The following is a 22,056-nucleotide window of genomic DNA, read 5'->3' as shown; positions in this document are numbered from 1 at the left end:
GCACCCGGAGGAAACCCACGCAGACACGGGGAGAATGTGCAAACTCCACACAGTCAGTTGCCTGAGGCAGGAATTGAACCCGGGTCTCTGGCTGTGAGGCAACAGTGCTAACCACTATGCCACCGTGCTGCCCCCACTGTGCCACCATGCCAGTAAGGAGTATTGACGATGTGTCTTTAAACTTATTTCAGTTTTAGCAATAGATAAAACAAACAGATTATTTTGCTTCAAGCAACTCCTATAAATCATTGGCAAAGGTGCCCATCCATTTAGAAAAAAAATTATTTAATTACTGAAGGTTTCAGAGGATGCTTTGAGCAGAATCTTCTAGTGTATTGGAGGCAGAAGGAGCATTTAATCAGACTTGACTGGTGGTCTACCTGAATTTTACTGCGTTTCTGCCTTTGCCAGAATTAGATTCTGGTCCAGAAGGCTCATGGTTGACCTTGCAGCTCTGATGCCCACCGTGGGGTTTAAGTGCCACTGGGATGAACCCACATGGAGATGGGCCCATTGCCACCCAGGATTCACAACCACTACTGCCCAACTTCTCTCATTCGGAGTGTGGGACATGGTTCAGTTCCTGATAGAGGGATTGAACATCAGGCAGGAGGCTGACCACTGGGAGCCAAGCTCTGGCCCTTGCTTCTGACCAACCCCTTGTCGCTTCTCCCTATGCCCCCAACCCAGGAGAACTTCCCCTTCAATCAATTACTCTTGTCCTGGACCGTCTGTGATTCTGCTCTTCCAGCAGCAGCAACTATGGTCTCGTATGAACTATTCTGTGTTATTTGTGAACACCCAGGAGATTGGATTCCAGAGGAAGACATCGCCGACGTGTAGGGTTCCCCTGGGAAAGGCAGCATGGGTCACTTTGCCAGTTCTTCAGCTGACACTCAAGTCCTCTTGTACCAGAAGAAGATTCTGTGCAGCAGTTGAGAAAGTTGCTGACATTACCCAATTTCTCACAAGCTTCTGCAAGAGAGTAGAATGGTGCAGGATAGAACTAGAGCCAATCTTCCCACAAATAATAAGCTTAATAATTATTATAAGCAATCATTATAGTTGCTTTAACAATCATTTATGTACAGACATTCACATTATAAACATGCACAATAACTACAATTACGGTCTTTTCTGTTTACGTGGGCAAAAGTGAATCCCCAGTTTGTCCACCATCTGCATGCAGTTGACACTCTGTCATCAGAAAGGTACATTTTAGAAAAATATTTAGCTGACTATGTGATTCACTCCTCCATTTTAAAACTGCAGGCCATCACGGATTGCTGCTTGCCGCCAGACCGGATTCACTGCTTCACTTCCAACCCTCTGGGTTTAAATATCTTGAATGAAGTTACTGTAACTATAACTTTGTTTTCTAGATGTATTCTGAAGGAAATGAAATTGTGCCTCAGAATAATGAAACTGCTCTCATGTACTTCAGAATGGCAGCTGAAAGGGTAAGCCTAACACATTTGAACATCTGAATGTATGAACTGGGAGCAGACGTTGCCCATTCGCCACTTCATGCCAGCTCCATAGAGTCATAGATACAGCACACAGACAGGCCCTTTGGCTCAAACTGGTCCATGCCGACCAAAATGTCCATCCATGCTAACCCATTTCCCTGCACTTTGCCCATATCCTTCAAAACCTTTCCTATCCATGTGTTTGTCCAAATGCTCCACTATTCAATTCTTGGCTGATCTATTTGTGTTCGGAATTTCACATTCTCATCTACCTCTGATTACTTTTGACGCCCTTGTCTGACAAGAATCTATCTATTTCAACCTTAAAAGTATTCAATGACCCTGTTTCCACCACCTAAAACGGGGAGAGTTCCAAGCCTCAGAGAAAAAAAATCCTAATCTCTGCCCTAAAAGGGTGACACCATAATTTTAAAACAGCATTTCCTAGGTCTAGACTCGCTCGCAAGACTAAACACCTATTACCGTATGGACCTCATCAGGACCATTTGGGATCCTATAAATTTCAATCAAGTCACCATTCACTCCTAAATTCTAGTGAAAACAAGGCCAGCCTGTCTCTCATGACACAACTCATTCATTCCAGGTAACAACCTAGTAAATCTCCTGCAATACATCTACATCCTTCTTTAAATAAAGGGACCAAAATTGCTAACAGTTTTCAAGATATGGTCTCACCAGTGTCCTATTATTTACCTTCATTGCTTAGTCCTTTGAGTTTAGGACTTGGGAAACCATGTTAAGATTGTACAGGACATTGGTGAGGCTTCTTCTGGAATACTGTGTCCAGTTTTGGTCTTCCTCTTAAATGGGAGGGATACTATTAAGCTGGAGAGAGTTCAGAAGAGGTTTACCAGGATGTTGCGGGTATGAAGAGGTTTACCAGGATGTTTCACCTCTACATTCATCTATCTATCACATTCCCCGCTACCTTTCCCCCAGTCCCACCCCCTTCCCATTTATCTCTTAGTCCCTTTGGCCCACAAGCCTCATTCCTGATGAAGGGCTTATGCCCGAAATGTTAACTCTCTTGCTCCTCAGATGCTGCCTGACCTGCTGTGCTTTTCCAGCAACACACTCTTCGACTCCGATCTTCAGCATCTGTCGTCCTCACTTTCTCCTAGTGGGACTAGTTTAGTTTGGGATTTGGTCAGCATGGAATCTTTAGACCGAAGGCAAAAGTGAGGACTGCAGGGTGCTGCATGACTCTCTGACTCTATAACTGAATCACAACATTCACACCCTTGTGTCCAATTCCTCTCACAATAAGGGATAGCATTTCATTAACCTTTGTGACCACTTGCTGTAGCTGCAGTAACCTGTGTGACTCATGCAGTAGAACACTTAGATTTGCAGTCAATGAAGTGATACTGATTTTTCATTCATCCTATCAAAGTGAACGATTTCACACTTGCCTCACATTATAACTGGTTTTGAAGATTTTTACCCACTTCATTAATCAATGTCTATCAGTCTGCATCCTTATTATGACATTTCCACAAATACTTTCTGATCTCTTGTGCCCTCTGCAAATTCAATCCCCTCTATCTTCATCACTGATATAAATGATAAAATGTCAAGGGCCTAGCCCTGCCTCCTACAGAGCCCCACTTGTCACATGCTGCCAATCCGAAAAGATCTATTTATACACCCTCACTCTCTCTGCCAGTCAGCCAATCCTCTGACTGTGTTATTCCCTGTTCAAAGGGCTTTTACTTTGCACAATAATTGTTTATGTCAAGTACCTTCTGGAGATTGTTCACATGTAACTGTGCAATTTGACTTCAGGTCTGAAGGAAACGAACTTGATCAATAACTTTCTAACTCTGCAGCCCCAAAACTTTCACCGAGTTGATGATCCTCCAGGTACAGTTGATGGTTGTCTCAGTATGTGTCCCTGGGAACAGACCATAGAGCACAGAGTCGTGGGTGATGGAGCTGCTCGGGATGAACTGAGACAAAACCCACTACGTCTGTCTCCAGACTTCCTTTGCAAAGGCACATTCCAGCAGCAGATGGGTAACAGTCTTTAACCACCTCCCCCCACCTCCACCCCCGAGGCTGTTTCGAGGGCATCATACAGTAGCACAGAGAATCCAGGCAAACATGAAGGATATGAAAGGCCTTCTCACCATCAGCTGAGCGATGTCTTAGTACTTGTTGGGAAGTTCTGATGATGAGCCATTTTGCCAAATGACTTTGAGAGCCAATTGTCCAAGATGCCTGCTATATTAAAGTGCACGTTTAGTTTGGATTGGTTGTGTTTCTCAGCAGAACGTGAGCTTTTCTCTTTCTCTCTCCAATTGATTGCCTGCCTCTTCTGCTCACATCCCCCACCAAAAGAGAGATAAACACTTCAATGCCATTTTGTTTAGTTGCTTGACAAGATATCTGCTACAGTTGACAGTAAACACATTTTCTACTTTTATAAGTGTTTCCTTGCAGCCCCTAAACTGCTCCTGCAGCACTCTATCAATGATTAATCAGTTTCTCTTCTTCCTCACATTCATTTGCATGCCCTTTTAACTGGAAACTGTTGCACCTTTCACTAAATAAATTCATTGCTGAGAAACTGTCCAGTTAATTGACACCTTGTTATGTAAGTTTATTTTATTTAGTTAATGAATTCCTTTTCATTGAGACCTTTACAAGTGCCTCCTTGGAGTACATAAGTTTCTGCAGGTTCCTCTCTTTTCATGTCTGTTTGTTCAAAGGGAACTGTATATTGGAATTCATTGGTTAATTACAGAGAAGCCTATTCCAATTAATTAGGACTTGATTTTGTTAACTAATAAATAATTCCAAAGAAACCAGTTCCATTTAATTGGGAACCTCTTAAGCGTATTTTATTTAATTATTGAAATGACTGTTTTGGTGAAATGCAGACTTTTCTGTCGATATATACAGGCTTTTTGCAGAATGTTGGGCAGTTGTATGGGAACTTAATCTCCAGAACACTTGTAAGGTTCTCTGAATGCTTTGTTATAATTGCAAAAGAGGACTTAGTCTGATATCATTAATCGGTGGCCTTGATAATCCATCATCCATTTCAATGATATAACACACCACTACTGTTCTGAAAAAGCAGACTAATTCACTGTGTGCAGTGCATATTAGTTAATGTAGCATCAGAATGATACTTGGTTGTTGATATGTTCAAACAAGTGATTTCTTATACATCAAGGAACTATATAGCTGGTCATGATTGGGTCCTGTTGTGCTGAAGCCACGAGTCTGCCTAATTGCTGTCATGTGTTCTCTTACAAAATCATTATAGGAGATGCTATTGATTACTATTAACACAGTCCCAGACACTGAGTGTTACAAACGAATTCCTCCACCTTTCCCACCTCTACTCCTTGTCTTTATCCCTTTTTATAATTATATTTAATTGTAATAATCTCTCCCAAAATCTCTGATATCACAGACACAACATGCCAGGGGGCTTCACAACTCTTCTTGATTGTTAAAAATCACACAGCACCAGGTTATAGTCCAACAGGTTTACTTGGAAGCACTAGCTTTCGGAGCACTCCTTGACTGTATTCTTGTTCAACTTGGAAGGTCAGTAATCCCTCTCAGAGCACCCTTTTCTCGATTTGGATCATCTTCATTGACATTTGTGGTATCTGGTTATTAAATCAAATTCTGGCTCAATGTCTGGTTCCAAATGTATTACTAATTGTTGCAATTGATGAATTGAAGTTAAGATTCTTCCTGTTTCTGAAGTATGTACTAATCTCCCTGGGCTATAACTTCTTTTCTCCCTTGTTCTGTTAACCATAGTTTCTCCTCCTATCAACCTGGATAGGCTGCAGTTACAGTATTTCCAGTTGGAGTTGGATGACTTTTATTTTCAATAGAACCGTTCTTGTTTTTGTACTTTTTGATAAGGCTGGACTTACGGCCCTGGAATTAAATTTTTTTTAAAGCTATATTTGGAGCTGCTTTCCTATCAACAGTTCTGATGATGCCAACCCATATTCGCAGCGGTGTGGATCCGTAATTGAGAGGGACAGTGGTTCTTTAATAGTCCTTTGGTGCTTCAGACACCCCTTTTGGCTTCACCATTAAATTGGGGATTGTTACAGCACGACGGTGAACCCTTTGTTAATTAAACTTAACACCCAGAAAAGCTCACCTCGCCCCGTAATCTGTTAAAATGAGTGACGGAGAACTTCCACATTCCACTGTTTTAGAAAAATCAATTTATTTTTTAACTATAAAAGTGAACATTAAACAACAACTATTCACAACTCTAAGCTCCCCTTTCTCTAACTGCTTAATACCTGCCTCGAACTCTATAACACTATGCTGTTCCAATAAGACATTTAGTAAAATTACATCAACTTAATTTCAAACCACCTAGCGGCTGTCATTGTCTGTGATTTCCCTCTTCCAGCTGCTAAATTCCTTGGTCCATCTTCTTCCTTTTTATTGCAGGTATGTTTCATATGAAAAGAGTGAATGTTTCCTAATTTCTTGGAGAGATCTCCAGGTGTTTCTATCTTGATGGCAGTTGCTTTCTCTCCAGTTTTCAAAATGTCTGCATTTTTATATCCCCAACATCGGATCATGTCATTGGTTCGAAGTTGGCAAAACAATAAATTCAAACTTGATTGGGTTTTAGTCTCCTGGGGCACACTTTAAACTGGTTAAATTGGAATTGTTGTCAAAACAGCAACCAAAACTCAGGTATCCATTTCACAGCCAAATGTTACATATTTTCAATTTTCCAGTACATTCTGGGAACTGCCATCTAGTCAGATACACAGTTGCTTGTAATTTCTCAGTTCAGAACAACATTCACTCTCTCTTAAAGGTACAGTACACACTTTCAACTTCATAACAGGATATCTCAGGGAACTTACAGAACAAATCCACAGCTGCTTGGCTCATTTTGGACCCACATTGCTACTGTCCATTTTAATCCATGAGCTACAACTATTCCCACTAGTCTGTTGTGTGGCATTAAATTGAATGCCTTTTGAAAGTCCATATACACATTACCCTCACTGAAACCTTTTGTTGCCTCTGTATAAAGCTTCAGCAGGTTAGTCAAACGTGATCTCTCTTTTAGAAATCCATGCTGGCTTTTCCTAAACAGTCCACCTTTTTCCAGATTCTATCCCAACAATTGTTTATGCGATAGGGGTGCACAGCCCCTCATTCCCTATTCTTTCTGCAGATCTTCAATATTTTCTCTAATGTCATATTGCAGGGCAACCCTATTGGACTGACGGGTTTAGGATTAGCTTATCTTTATGGAAAAGGAGTGCCAGTGGTAAGTGTCTTTTCCTGGAAAATCTGTCTTGTATAATAGGAAACAAACCTTTGCAATGTCTGTCTCTATTATAGCACTACTGTTCTTTTTTATGTTCTGTTTCAGGATTATGAAGAGGCTTTAAAATACTTTAAGAAGGCAGCTGAAAAGGGCTGGGTAGATGGACATTTTCAGCTTGGAGTCATGCACTATGGTAAGGAGAAAAAACATCATCGTTGTGGTGTTCCTCAAAAGTGTCATTCTTCATTACACGATGCACGCTGCCATGATTAACTGAATTTAAACAATTTTCATTGCAGCTGGCTTAGGGGTGAAGAAAGACTATAAAATGGCTGTCAAGTACTTTCACCATGCCTCCCAAGCTGGTCATGTCCTGGCCTTGTACAATCTCGCTCAGATGTATGGGAGTGGAACTGGCGTGGTTAGATCCTGTCTCACAGCTACTGAGGTAACAGAACTAGTACAGTTGATTTTAATGGATTCAACTCAGTTGATTTAAATAGTAGAGTGAAGATGAATGGAGGGAGAAAAGAAAACTTATGTGGACTTTTCAGATTTCAATCTCTCACAAATATGTTCACTGAGACAGAGTTGAAGTCTGACCCATTTTACCTGCAATTTCATGGACTGAAATCAACCCCTTGTCATTTACAAGACATAAGAATATCTAACCATAAGAATATCTAACCATGCATCTACCTTCATTCTTGGGGGTTAGTTAGCTCAATTAGCTGGACGGTTGTTTTGTGATGCAGCATAATGCCAATAGCGTGAGTTCAATTCCCATACTGGCTGTGGTGACCATGAACGACTCTTCGTTTCGACTTCTTCCCTTACCTGAGGCATGGTGGCCCTCAGGTCAAACCACCACCTGCCGTCTCTCTTTCTGTAATGAGAGAGAGCAACCCTATGGTCCAATCTATTCATCCCTAACTTACATCTGATATTTTTAATCCAGTCTGGTTGTCTTCTTGATGGACAGTTTTCTTGTCCAAATAGTTCAGAAAGAATCATTCACAGGTTCCTTCATCATTCTCTGTTTATCCTCAGTCCTGTTCTTAATCAAGTTATAATTTTGGCTTCCCTTCAGAAATATTGATGAATGCAAATCTGGCTGTGGTTCATTCCATATATTCATAATCCTTGGGGAAATAAATCTCTTCGTTCTCAAATTGTAACTGAATCTGTTCATGCTCGAATGTGATGATATTTTGAGTTTGCATTATGATCCAAATAACTGGGTTTCATCCAGGTTAGGAATGTTTATTCTGGAACAAAAACTGGTCTTATTTTGAAAGTAGCTTCAAATTTAGAGGCTGAAGTCCCACAATTACCCCATCACTGTTTTTTGAATGCTCTTCAGTGCCACTTAATTTTCCTCCATACTGCATTATCCCCTGTCCACCAACTCTTTATTACTCTTCTTCCGTCTCCTTATATGAAAGTTGACAGGGTGTTACCTTGTCAAGCCATCATACCATAGGAGCAAGAGCAGGCCATTCAGTCATTTGAATCTGCTTCATCATCATTAACACCAGTTTCCCACACTATCCTCTCATGTATTAATGCCACTAGTATCTGGAAATCTATCAAACCTGTCTTGAATGTATTAACAACTGAACTCCCACAACTCTCTGAGGTAGAGAATTCCCAAGATTCACCACCCTGCAAATGAAGAAGTCTGTTTACATCACAATGCAAAATAGCTTGTCCTTCATTCTGAGATTATGTCCTTGGTTCTTGATCTCACGGTCTCAAGGTCAGATCATTCTTTCTGCATCTACTCCTATCTATCGTTTTAAGAACTTTGCAAAACCCACGCGATTGTCGAATAGAGAATATCCTCAAACTTTGCTTGTAGTACAATCCCACTGTCCCAGGCATCGTTCTAGTGAACCACCACTGCACTCCCTCTCAGGCAAGTATACCTTCCCTTAGGCAAGGGGACTGAAACTGGGCACAATGTTCCAAGTGTAGTCCCATCAATGTTCAATTCCACGTCATCCTAAGGGACCATTTCCACATCAGACAGTTGGTAATATTTGCACTTGCCAATTAACAAATGCAAAATTTACCAGGAGAAACCCACTCCTCACTATCTCTGTGTTGATCAAGGTACCAATTTGATAAACACAGTTTTCACTGAACATGAGTCTTCCCTTGAATTCAATACAGCTTCAATTCCTGTGAAGATTCATGCTGATATATTCAACCATTACCCACAGAACTATCAATGGTTTGCATTCAGGATTTAACTTGCTATCTGAATATTGCAACATCATTATGCTCTTCAGCAGCCATAAATCAGGGAGCAGCCACAATGTGTTCCTTACCTGCTGTAATAGGGAATGGGATGATTCTTAAATGACTTGATACCTTTTCAACTCCACCACCTCCAATAGTATAGCTGTGCCTTACAGATTTAAATAATAGAAGAGTGTGTGTATGAGAGCTGTGATTGTATGCTGTGATTTAAATAGTGTCTCCCAGAGCCTGAAATAGTCTCCTGTGTGAGTCTCATATGCATGATAAGCAATGGAAAATGGAAAAAAAAGTGAGAAAGGCTTTCTTTTTTTCACTTTTTTTCTGCGACTAGAAAACCTCTTCATTCTTTGCAACAGATATAAAGGAGCTAAGAAACTACAGTGGCTCAATCGGTTTTCCTGCAGGCAGTTTTCACCATGATTTCATTGTATGGAGAGATTCAGCTTTCTCTCCTGGATGGATCTTCCTATAGCAGGGACCTCAACTCTCCAGCCACAAAGTGGATCATGCTGCCCATGTGCTTTTTTTGTCTAATTGCAAAGTCAGAAGCCAAACTGAAGCCAGGCTTGATGGATCATGGTTTGTTTTATTTTTGTTTTAACAAAGTGTTCTTTCACTGAAACACAAGCACACAATTCTGCAAACTTTGCTTTATTAACAAAAAAATGAAGATAGAATAAATAGAGCAATCGACATTAAACACAAATTAAAATGATTTTAAGCACATGGTAAAAGTATAATCCCATTAATCCAGAAAAACCCCTTTATAAATTGAAAAGAAAAACAACAGTTTTCATACAGTACCCAAAATAAACCCCTAGCACAATAAACAAAATCACATCTGGTATAGGATCAACATTGTCACCAATAAAGTACTCACAGCAGAGTCCTTGTCTCTAATACTTTAATAGGTTTCAGACACTTGTGACTTTACTTATACACTGGAACTGCTGATAGATTTTTCTTGGAGCTGAAAGATACTCAGCTTTAAGTAACCTCTTCAGGGTTTTATCACTACAATTCTGGTTTGGAAAGGAGACTTTACTCAGAGATAATTTCATTTCACTATATCCTTCCCTACTCAGGAGCATTTGTTGATGCAGACAAGGATGTCACAGGACTGTTCAAAACTCAAAGTAAAATAAAATACATTCCTTTAAGTATGGGTATGAAGCAAAGAAAATGCAAGTTCCAAAAATATCAAACAAGCTTTTAGGCCCCACTATTCACTCTACTGGGTCGCAAAACAATCTAAGGCAAACAAATGTCCATCAGTGCTGCAACAAAATCCATTAATCCTAAAGCTAGGCCTCAAAACCTATTTTTAAATAAATCATTCTGGCTTCAGAAATAGGTACAAGTTAATCATTAACTTCAGACACACAGAAAACCCACGTTACGAATTCAGAAACCAAATCCCCAAACTTAAAATAAATGATGTTAAAAACAAATATAAATCAAACATTTTACATCATATTGACTGCAGGAACTTTTACATTACATCAGTAGACCCACTTAAAACTCTCGGTTGCTAAGCTGATAAATCATAAAGCAAGGCTTATGTGTGTAATTGGCAGCAACAAAAATGAAGTGTTTTATCATTGTAACTGGGAGTCGGGTATTGCCAGAATACTTTAAATGTTTCTGGCATTGAAATGAAGAATTTCTGTCCTTGATGAAATGTTTATCGAATGGCTACCTTTGTCCTTGAAGTTGAATCCATCTCTCAGGATTGTTTTAAATTAATTGGAACAGATTGCGTGATTTTTCAGGAAGGAGTCCCGAAACCAATCACAGGATTCCTGGGACTATTTAATGTACTTCAGAAAGAGAGAGACAGTTTTTAAATTGCTTTTGTACTGGGTTTTCTTCGAAAGCAATTGGTAATAATGGTATTGCACAAATAGAAGCTGGAGGAGATATAGAAGAAGTCAACAACTCTACTGTTTCATTTAACCACACGCATGCAGCTGCTCCGTCAACAAAAAGCATTTTGGCATTAGTTTAATGTGGCATGTTTGCACACAAAGGAATAGAATCCCTTCAGTGTAGAAGCAGGCCATTTGGCCCATCGGGTCCACACCAACTCTCTGAACAGCATCCCACCCAGACCCAATCCCTACCCTAAAACTCTGCATTTCCCATGGCTAACCCACCTAGCTTGTACATTGTTGGACTTTGGGAGGAAACCCACATTGATATGGGGGAATATGCAAATTTTCAAGGACAGGCGCTTGGCACTGTGAGGTGGCAGTGCTAATCACTAAGCTACCATGCTATCTTTACTGAAAACAACCAATGCTGATATCACGGCAGATCAGACAGCATCCATGGTGAGAGAGCAAGCTAACATTTCAAGTCTAGTACAGTTTAAGATCAAGAGAATTTGTAATCACAGTGTTATCAATATACCATTGAACTGTGTATTTGTTTATTTATCAATACATTTTTTTCCTGTTTTATAATATGTGGCACTGTAAAAGGTTAAGTTCAATAAATAAGAATTGTGTCATGTTGAGTTCAGTGTCATATTTTCATAAGAGAAGCATTTGGTCAGAATGGAAGGTTTACTTATAGAGATGGACAGACAATGCTCAACCTTTACAAGTATCCAGCGTTAAAACCTCCAAGACATTTTAATATTCACTGCAGAGATTTCTTTCGTGTGATACACTTGGCATAAAACCAAAATTATTTAATTTAATTATTTGAAATAAAACTTGCTTTTATTGTGTTTGAGGATGAAATCAGTACCTAGACATATCTTTCGTTTTAGGAGCTGCTTCTATTAAGAGAGTGGTATGCTGGGTGTTAACATTAACGATTTGTTTTACTGATCCATCTACGTAACCATGATTGTATTTGAAGAATCTCTTTATTGTTGTGGTTCTGTTCGCCGAGCTGGGAATTTGTGTTGCAGACGTTTCGTCCCCTGTCTAGGTGACATCCTCAGTGCTTGGGAGCCTCCTGTGAAGCGCTTCTGTGATCTTTCCTCCGGCATTTGTAGTGGTTTGAATCTGCTGCTTCCGGTTGTCAGTTCCAGCTGTCCGCTGCAGTGGTCGGTATATTGGGTCCAGGTCGATGTGCTTGTTTATTGAATCTGTGGATGAGTGCCATGCCTCTAGGAATTCCCTGGCTGTTCTCTGTTTGGCTTGTCCTATAATAGTAATACAGTAAAGCCACACACACAGACCAAGTCCTAAACTACGAAAGCAACCAACCCAACACACACAAAAGAAGTTGCATCAAGACACTATTCAAAAGGGCCACAACACACTGCAGTACACCAGAACTGCAAAAAGAGGAAGAAGAACACCTATGCAATGTATTCCTGCATGTCATGATCCCACAAAGATAAGGTCCTGGGCTACCATGGGAACTGGAGAAAGAATGGCAGTGACTTAGGCAGGGGTATGCAAAGCTTTGTGGCTTGGGACTTAAACAGTGTTAGATGTTGGAATGTGCGGTTGTAAGTGCAATAACATATCAGCCTTCAGCAGAATCTTTTCTCAGAAATACAGAGCTGTCAAAAATCTGCATGGAATTGCCAATCCTTGGAAAATTTTGACCAATATGGTGAAAACTAGCCCTTTCCAGGGGATTACCTTCCACCCCATCCCCCTCCTCATAGCCCTGTTTGGACTAATAAGCATAAAGGGTTTTTGCTCATTATGCCTGTCGGAACTGTTTGAGCTGTCTCGGGGCAGGCCACTATAAATGCCGGAGGAAACACCACAGAAGCGCTTCACAGGAGGCTCCTAAGCACTGAGGATGTCACCTAGACAGGGGGCGAAACGTTTGCAACAAAAATTTCCAGCTCGGCAAACAGAACCACAACAACGAGCACCCGAGCTACAAATCTTCACCCAAACTTTGAATCCATCCATATATTGGGATTCCTATAGTTCCATGTGCTATAAGATTAGCTTCATCGGCAATCCTGTAAATTGAGGCCTAGTCATTTGTTCACCTTGAAAGCTTGATGCAGAAATAAAGCTGCCTGGCAGGACAGTGGCTAACCTTATCATTGTGTATCCTGCAAACTCACAAACAGGCCACAGGCTAACATTTTTTAATCTGAAAAAAGTATTCGGTCTACCTTAAATTATCCTGCATTGGCAGAGTATCTCAAAAATTTGAACAAGTTAAAGGAGCCTTTTCATACTGCTACTATGCAGTGGTTATTCAGTTGGCATTTCCACTAACAGAATGCTGCCATGAGTCCAAGATGGTGTTCTCACAGTTGAACAAAGTGCAGGTGAGATGCCCAGTACATTGGGTGTATACTGGCTGATCAAATCAAAGAGCTTGTTCCTTCAATTGTTTGTGATAGGAGGAGTTAAGACTGTACTCAACAAAACCATGCATGTAAACATCTAGTTAGAGATGATTCCAGAATTGGACAATTGCGAAACAATTACGAGTGTGCGAATTTAAAATAATTTAAGAGTGTGCTAATCCAATTTAAGATAATCTGTTGAGCTCATAACATGGTTCATTTTTGCTTGCTAGGAGTGACAAAAATTCATATGCACATGCAAAGGATATGTTAAAACCTTTCATCTCCATTAAATTACCAGATATTTGGGAAGCCTGAAGTTCCTTTTTGCAATGACAACACCTCGGCCCTTCTGAGGATATTGCCAACTCCTGCAGTATAAATTGCTGCAATCATTTGAAATTTGACATGGTCTGCTGAAAACAGCAGCTTTGACAACACATCACTCTTTTCAATATTCAATTTTTAAAAATTGAATTAAATTTGGTTTTTATTTCCAAAATTATAACCTTATCCTTCAGTTGACTATTTACTTTTGACCTTTAATGTATCAATGTCTTCCATGTTTAGCTGTATAGGAATGTTTGTGAACGAGGCCAATGGACTGAGAGATTCTTATCTGCATATTTTGCCTACAAGGAGAACAATATCGATTCTGCCTTTCTTCAGTATTTATTCCTTGCCGAGCAAGGATACGAAATGGCTCAAAGCAACGCAGCATACATTCTAGAGTATGGTAGGTTCAGAAACTGAACACATAATCTCTCCAAAAATTCTATCTTTGCATTTTTTCTTTTAAAAAAAGTAAAATCTGTGAAATGTACTGTTGTTTTAATAGAGCAGTCTGCACTCCTCTCACAGATTGATTGCTACCATATGGCTCTGATATACTGGAACCGAGCTGCAGCTCAAGGTACAGATGTATATATAAGGTACATGGCGGAAAACTACTAGTTTATCTGAAAATACAACTGTTAGTTTTGGACATGGTATCTCACAAAGACTCAAGGCACCAGTGGATTATTAGTCCTCTTTATGGGTGTTTGTATAAAAGGTATATATATCAGGAAATGATGGTTTACAAAAAACAACTTGAGTAATTTATGTTGGCCTGGACTCAAGTGATCTATTTCCCTAAACGACTGTTCAAAAGCACATTTTATATGTAGAGTATATATGTAGCATATAATTATTATTTGAATAGCTTTGAAGTTAAGTAAGACTGTTTAGATTTCCCTATTTGGCTGGCTTTGGAGTGATACAATTTTGTTATCAATTCTCTCCACAAACGATGCTGGGTTTCAGTGGGAGGTGACAGTCACAGAGGCAAATTTTGCAACAGAGCAAAGCACATGGATAATCAAAAATTGCTTAGGGGTTTGCTTGCTATGATAACATGATAGTCATTCCACAAGCATATTTAGCTTCTTGTTGTTAGCAATGTGACCAACATGTGCTTAGTGTGATCAATTCTGAAGGTTTTGGTAGCTTTTTCTAAGGTTGTATTAAAAAATATAACCATTTAATAAGACAACATTGGCATTAGTTAATGGTCTTCAATTTCTCCCAAAAGTCCAAGCATGATTATAGTGTAACTGTTAGCAAAGGTACATATTTCAAAAGCACTCACCAGTCACTTCTCAGCCTTGTTCATCTCCATATAACTTTTGTGCTTAGCTGGATGTATCCAATTTCCCCTTCCTACAGCCCAGTCCATCAGGTTCATCAATTATAATGGCGATGTACACTATCTCCCTGCATAGGAGCAGTATCAGTGGAGTGCAGAAAAAAACCCCATGATTTTCAAGTCCCTTTCAATTCTAAAGTCATATTGAACTCAAAACGTTAACTGTTTTCTCTCCACAGATGTGAGAAGACCTGCAGAGTTTCTCTAGCACTTTTTTTTATTTCACGGTTTGCTCATTGCAGGTCATTTGATTTCTCGCTTTGTTAGTACACAAATTTTAAAAGTTTCCCAAGTTGCAATGTGAACTCTTGCTTGCTTGGTCTGCTCCCTAGAGGGTAAGCTTCTCTTCCACGCCCACCTTCCAGGCTTGGAATTGTTGCTATCCCACCTCCCCTCCCTTTCCTAAACTTGAGAGATTTTGAGTTGACTGAATGTTGTAAGGAAGAGGCATAGGAGACCCAAGTTCTCCAGTTCTGGTAAGGAAATCTTCAAAGCTTATAAGTGAGTTGATATAAATATGGCAAGTCAGTTAATTTATAATCTATGTATAAACATCATGCTTCAATCACATTTTGAAACATTGTTTTGCCCATTAGGTTATTCCTATGCTCGGATTAAACTGGGTGATTATTATTACTATGGCTATGGAACGAATGTGGATTATGAAACAGCTGCAATTCACTATCGCTTAGCTGCAGAACAGCAACACAGTGCACAAGCTATGTTCAATCTAGCATACATGTACGAACATGGTCTTGGGGCAGAGCAGGTAAGGATCAGTCATCTCTCTCTTCCCTGAATGAAAATATACATCATTTTTCAAAGGACCTTAAAGTTATTCATGTAACAAGCACCTTAAAAATAGTCACTGTATAAGAAAATATCACATCTTCAAAACTGTTGCACAAAACATTAAGGGATGTGAGGGGCTACATTTGAAGGTTAAGAACTCTTTTGATGGGGTTAAATGACCTCCAAAATCATAATTTGGAGATGCCGGTGTTGGACTGGGGTGTATAAAGTTAAAAATCACACAACACCAGGTTATAGTCCAACAGGTTTAATTGGAAGCACTAGCTTTCAGAGCGCTGTTCCTTCATCATGTGGTTGTGATGAAGCTGATGAAGGAGCAGTGCTCCGAAAGCTAGTGCTTCCAATTAAATCTGTTGGACTATAACCTGGTGTTGTGTGATTTTTAACTCCAAAATCATATGACTTTTAAAACATTATTCAGCGCACATATGGACTGCCAGTGTTGAATTTATTGGTGTTAGCTACTTGACTTGAGTAGATGAATGATGGATCACCTCAAACCATTGCAGTGCTTGAGGTGACAATGTTCCAACAGAAATGCCAGGCTGTTTTTGTTGTTGTGTAGGATGCAGTGCAACTTAAGTGGGAAAGGGGAAGTTTTTAGGATGGAATTGATGGGCTGTTTGGCCTCTTTCTTGCTTTAACTCTTCTTCAGCGTATACTTAGGCTTTTGGAACAGGCATGTGTTTAAATTACACTAGCTAATGCTTGAATTTGGCACTCTTTAATACTCACCCAATTCAAAAAACCTGAGCCAGAAATTAGAAATATTTCACGTGGGACAAAACCATGTCCTTGCCTTTCTATTCTCATCAATCGTGCTGTTTGTTCCAATGATAAGCCTGGATTCAAAACAGTGACAATAAGATATTGTAAAGGTGTTTTGGATCTTTGTAGTGTCATGACGGTTCCTTCCTCTTTATACAGCTGCTAGAAGTATATCTTTCATATAGAATAACAGTCATTAGCATCCAGTATTATTAATCGATGTAAAATTTTAAAACTCTGCTCAAGCCCATTTTTAAAAATCAGTTTAGTTCGGAGAATGTCACTGTTTTGACAAGGTTGGGATGATAAGGACAGAAGTTTTTTCTTCCAGCGTTTTACACCAGCGTTCCTGGCCAATTAAAGGACCCAACGTCTTCAAAGATTCCAAAGCCTTTCATCTTCACTTCTTCCATTCTACATGTGAATACTGTAGCTGAACAAACATTTCCTGCCATCAATACAGAATTTGATCTGGATTGATCCTGTTCCCCTTTATCTTTCTTGGTTCTGGAACTAGTTTGTAAATGTAATCTCAAAAGATGACCTCTTTACAGGATTGAGAAGGTCACATTTCTTTCATCTATCCTCACTGATAAGTCAAACAAACATTGCAACACCTAACTGAACCTAAATGATATTTCAATAAATTTACATGTTCTTCAGGATCTTCATTTGGCTAAAAGATTCTACGATTTGGCTGCAGAAACCAGTGCAGATGCACAAATACCTGTCTTCCTTGCACTTTGTAAGCTGGGAGCCATAAATCTCATCCATTCTATTCAACATACTAATGTAAGTATCATATAGCATTTCTTTATGTGAAAAAAGTCCTGAGGTGCCATGTGATGGAAATAGGTAGGTGGGGGAGGGGGAGGGTTGGAGCAACATAGTTGGCAAAATTCCTGTTACATTTGCTTATCTCTAAAAGGTTTTTGAGTAATTTTTTAAAAATAGGAAACAGTCGGAGGAATTTTAGGAAATATGATTCAGGTCGCTGAAGCCTGAACCACCACTAAGACTAAAACAACACATTAAAGAGAAATACCCATTTATATAGCAATGATCATCAGATGTCTCAAACCACTTTGCAGTCAAAGGAGTACTTTATAAACTGCAGTCTGTTGTAGCATTGAAAATGTACCCAGAAAAGATTTTATATATCTAAATCTCTGTTTTGAAGAATGCATAGATTTTGGTGTTTATTTGGGTAGATTGTTCATGAAAGCTTTAACAAGGGTATACTTTCAGCAATAGTGCCGTACTTTCAGGAGCAAGAGTTAAATTGAGAGGATTCAGTTAAGGGGGGGGGGGGGGGGAGAAAAAAAACTACTTGATTAGAAACATTGGATTAATAGAAAGGTGTTGATAAAGGTGTTAACCTTTATCTTTGCAGCTCAGTGCAGTATGGAAACACACAAGTCTGGATCGATTGCTATGGCCTCATTGGGATCTTTTTCTGATAATGATTTTAACTTTACTCCTGGCTGTACTGATGGCCTACAGACATGTCTAGATGACATGCCAAAGAAGTTACATCTAACTTTCAGAGCTGCTGCTTGCTGGTTGCTTCACAAATTTAGATTTTTTGTGAATAACTCTCAGAAGAAATTGATGTAATCACTTAAGGTACAAGTTTCAACACTGTGACATTAAATACAATCAAAATGTCACTGACTTCAGATTGTCATCTTTGTCTTAAGTTGCTCTTTTTATTCATAGTCACAGGCTAAGTAGAGAATATCAGTTTACTTGTTATAAATATGATGCATTAGTAACACAAAGTAATCCTTGCACAATTTGTGTTAATATAACAAATGGTTTAAATATTTAATGAATACAGATATTAATGTTAACTTTCCCATCATTAAACTCTAAAAAAAGTATGAGTTTAAATTTAAAATCCAGGAGAGGGACTTTTCATACAGACATGCAGAATTCTCTACTAATGATACAGTATGGAATTTTGACAGGCTTGAATTTCAGCCCCTCAAAAGGAGTATCCATGTAATAGTCAACTGTAAATTTAATCTTGTTTAACTATTACTCAAGTACCTGCAATACTTCTAATTCATTTTAAAATATTCAATTTCAAGTCTTTTAAATTAAGTAATCTCTTTGTGCAGATGGTCCTACTGCAACATAAAGTTATCTTCTATTATTGTAATTACTGTAGACCAAAAGCCAGGTATAAAGCAGCAACATGCTAGCAACTCTATAGTTCATCCCATGAAAATATACATTCATATCTCCGATTCCAGAATAACGTATTCTGGAATAACATGGCTTTAATTCCCTCAAACCGGTGCACTCCAGGTCTCAATTCTGTTATCAGGGAAGTTGAGGACTGAATAAGTACAGTACAAGTCATACAAACTGCTCAATTGTACTTCTTAGCATCTTATAATATTGGCGAAAGGCTGCTCTCCATCTTGGCCAGGATATAAAGCTACACCCAGTAAGCAATAAAATTCCACTCTGCAAAGGACCATATACATTCTTTATTGTTTATATTTATGCAAACCAAATTTGGCATTCTGTTCTTATTTAAATATAAAAGGTTTTGTTTACAATTATTTAAAGCTCTATTTATCCTTCTTTGTCATCAGTTTGGATATATTGCCTAAATCACCAAATGAGAATGTAGCAGAGCCTTTCTGTGCTGGCTTCGCCTGAAATAAAACACAGACAATGAATGGAGTAAATAATACATTAAGTGACTCCTGTGTACATGAACAGACAAGGTTGTACATACCAAATACACACAATCAATGATACTCAAACATTTCCTCTTCAATATTACTGACTTTCCAAAGAAAAATGTTTAACTTTAGGAAGACAATTTAATTGTACAGTTTAAACAACTAAACTTCCTAAATACCTTCCTCTTTTATTATCTTCAACTGTTTTAAGAAAAATTTGATAATAACATTTCCCAGCTTATTACACTCTTCGCATAACTCACAACCAGCAAAACTTTCTCCTTTGATCAAACTCCTCAATTCCAGTTAATCAAGCTGGCTGTATGTATTCGTAATAATAAAACCGCTGAGAAAGTGTTGTTTTGATTGATAGCATAAATACAGCTAAGACCGGGCACAAGTGGATTAAGCACCTGATCGTAAAATGTTTTCCATACAAAATGACAATCACTATTTAAAAACACATGGCTCATATCATTGATTATATAGCAAGATCTAAATCTAAAGTAGTGTGATGTAGTCAATGAATGAATTTTATTTACCTTTTTTGAATGGTTAATGGTACAAAATGTTTTGTAAAGTGTGAAAACTGAACTATTTATAGGATTAAAGCTAACTAAACTGGCAAGTAGCATGTAATGGACTGGCTCATATCAACTGGACAAGGATTAGATCAATAAACAAGTAGCAAGGAAGCATATGTTAACAGGGTTAAGTTAGAAACTCATTATATATTGGACAGAGACAGCATGGATATGAGAGGAAAGACATGATCTGTTCAGAGATTCTGTCCAGCAGGCTAGGTAAAGGTGAACCAGTGAATTTTCAAAAAGCATTCAATTCTCCACAGGAGAGTTCTGTGCAAAATTAGGGCTTTTAAGATTAGCATAACATATCAGCATAGTTTGACCTCACTTGGGAGCACTGTGTACAGTTTTAGTTTCCTAAGTTATATACCCACCCAAAAGACAGTGCAACAAAGATTCAACAGAGTTGGTCCTGGGATGAAGGCATTATCCTAAATGGAAAGCTTGAGTAGACTGAGCTATATTCCTTCTGTTTTGGAATAATAAAGATAACCTCATTGAAACATCTGAAATTCTCAGAGTTTGGTTGGGTAAATACTGAGAAGGTACTGCACTCAAACTGGTCAGTCTTGAACTATGGGTCAGTTTCTGGAAAAAGGGACAGCCATTTCAGATGGAGATAAGAAATTTCTTCACTTAGAAGGGTTCTGAATCTTTGAAAGTTGTGAATGCTCAGTTTTTAAGGAAAGATTGACAGACTTTTAAATACTAAAGGAATGAGGGAGATGAATGATGCAGAAAAGTGGAGTTCAGCACAAGTTCTGCCCTGATCTCAATGGATGGCACAACAGGCTTCAAGATCCAAGGACCTGCTTCTACTTCTTCTTATGGTGATTATCAAATATTAACAAAACAAGCAAGCAAGATAAAGAGAAAAATGAAAACAATGGGGACGGTTTTAATTCATAAAACATTTGTAGGTTGACAGCTTCGGTTTCGCACCCTGACTTACTTTACTATTAGCGCTGAAAATGTGTTGCTGGAAAAGCGCAGCAGGTCAGGTAGCATCCAGGGAACAGGAGAATCGACGTTTCGGGCATAAGCCATTCTTCAGGGCTTCTATTAGTTGAGTCAGTTTCATGATAGGGAGCAATTTTAACCAAACCTGTCTATGTTTATTTTTAAATACTTTGGGTCTATTTGTTGATTTCACATCAAACTGGTGCCTATTGCTGGCACTGTTCCTCCCAGCTAAGAGGACAGGTGTTGCAATCTGCATGGAGGTTTCTTAACAGAAGCAGCTTTTCTCTACATAATGTGTGAACATGGAAGGAACTGCAGATGCAAACTTGTTGCCGAACAACTGCAGTTGTTAGTTATTTAAGCTGCAGTCACAGAGCTTTAAGGCATGTACTCTTTCCACAATTAGCAGTTTGTTAGCAGCAGTTAAAACACTACCACGACAGTCCGGTACATTGAAATATTTAGTTGACTCTGTCATGTTTTCTCACTGACTGATTTAAGAGTGGCAAAACAGGCAGACAAATGGCAAATTAAATGTAATGCAGATAAGTGTTTTGTGTTGCACTTTGATTAGATGACTAAGGAGAGGCTATATAAACAAGATGGATCAATGCTAGCAGGGGTGAAGCCTGGGAAGGGGATGGGGGTATAGACAATGCGTTGAATGTGGCAAGATGAAAAGGATGATTTTAAAATTAGTACAATCATTTCTAACTCAATATTTATAGTTAAAAATCACGCAACCCCGAGTTACAGTTCAACAGGTTTATTTGAAAGTACAAGCTTTGGAGCACTGCTCCTTCGTCAGATAACTAGTTAGACAACTCAGGTAACTCCGAAAGCTTGTACTTTCAAATACACTTGTTGAAATATAACTTGATGTTGTGTGATTTTTAAACTTTGTCCACCCTAGTCCAACACTGGCACCTCCACATTATAATTATAGTAAGTCACTGGCTAGGACCAGAATGGTGTCTATTTCTGGTACCAAACTTTACAAAGAATGTCCACACTTTACAAGTATTATTTGTAGGTAAAAACAATGACTGCAGATGCTGGAAACCAGATTCTGGATTAGTGGTGCTGGAAGAGCACAGCAATTCAGGCAGCATCCGAGGACAGGCAAAATCGACGTTTCGGGCAAAAGCCCTTCATCAGGAATAAAGGCAGAGAGCCTGAAGCATGGAGAGATAAGCTAGAGGAGGGTAGGGGTGGGGAGAGAGT

General features: G+C 39.0%; 2 protein-coding genes across 5 annotated transcripts in view; one reads left to right on the top strand and one right to left on the bottom strand.

Annotated features, from left to right (window-relative positions):
* LOC122553097 (protein sel-1 homolog 1-like) overlaps nt 1–18,233 on the top strand; it is a 29,524-nt gene extending 11,291 nt beyond the window's left edge. Inside the window, exons 9-17 of the mRNA XM_043696629.1 lie at nt 1,383–1,460; nt 6,709–6,771; nt 6,877–6,964; nt 7,071–7,219; nt 13,886–14,051; nt 14,154–14,228; nt 15,599–15,771; nt 17,247–17,375; nt 17,977–18,233. Coding sequence (XP_043552564.1) covers nt 1,383–1,460; nt 6,709–6,771; nt 6,877–6,964; nt 7,071–7,219; nt 13,886–14,051; nt 14,154–14,228; nt 15,599–15,771; nt 17,247–17,375; nt 17,977–18,096 — 1,041 coding nt within the window. The 3' untranslated portion in view covers nt 18,097–18,233. The remainder of the gene's footprint in view (nt 1–1,382; nt 1,461–6,708; nt 6,772–6,876; nt 6,965–7,070; nt 7,220–13,885; nt 14,052–14,153; nt 14,229–15,598; nt 15,772–17,246; nt 17,376–17,976) is intronic.
* Nucleotides 18,234–18,248: 15 nt separating this feature from the next.
* Nucleotides 18,249–22,056, bottom strand: part of ndufaf5 (NADH:ubiquinone oxidoreductase complex assembly factor 5) — an 18,761-nt gene continuing 14,953 nt past the window's right edge. For all 4 annotated transcript variants that reach the window (XM_043696636.1, XM_043696635.1, XM_043696637.1 and 1 more), the window contains one exon: nt 18,249–19,252. In XM_043696636.1, the coding sequence (XP_043552571.1) occupies nt 19,166–19,252 (87 nt within the window). In that variant the 3' untranslated portion in view covers nt 18,249–19,165. The remainder of the gene's footprint in view (nt 19,253–22,056) is intronic.

This window comes from Chiloscyllium plagiosum, chromosome 9 (assembly GCF_004010195.1).
Source record: "Chiloscyllium plagiosum isolate BGI_BamShark_2017 chromosome 9, ASM401019v2, whole genome shotgun sequence".
Lineage (NCBI taxonomy): Eukaryota > Metazoa > Chordata > Chondrichthyes > Orectolobiformes > Hemiscylliidae > Chiloscyllium > Chiloscyllium plagiosum.
The sequence above is the reverse complement of the archived record's forward strand: the minus strand, read 5'-3'. Positions and strand labels throughout refer to the sequence as shown.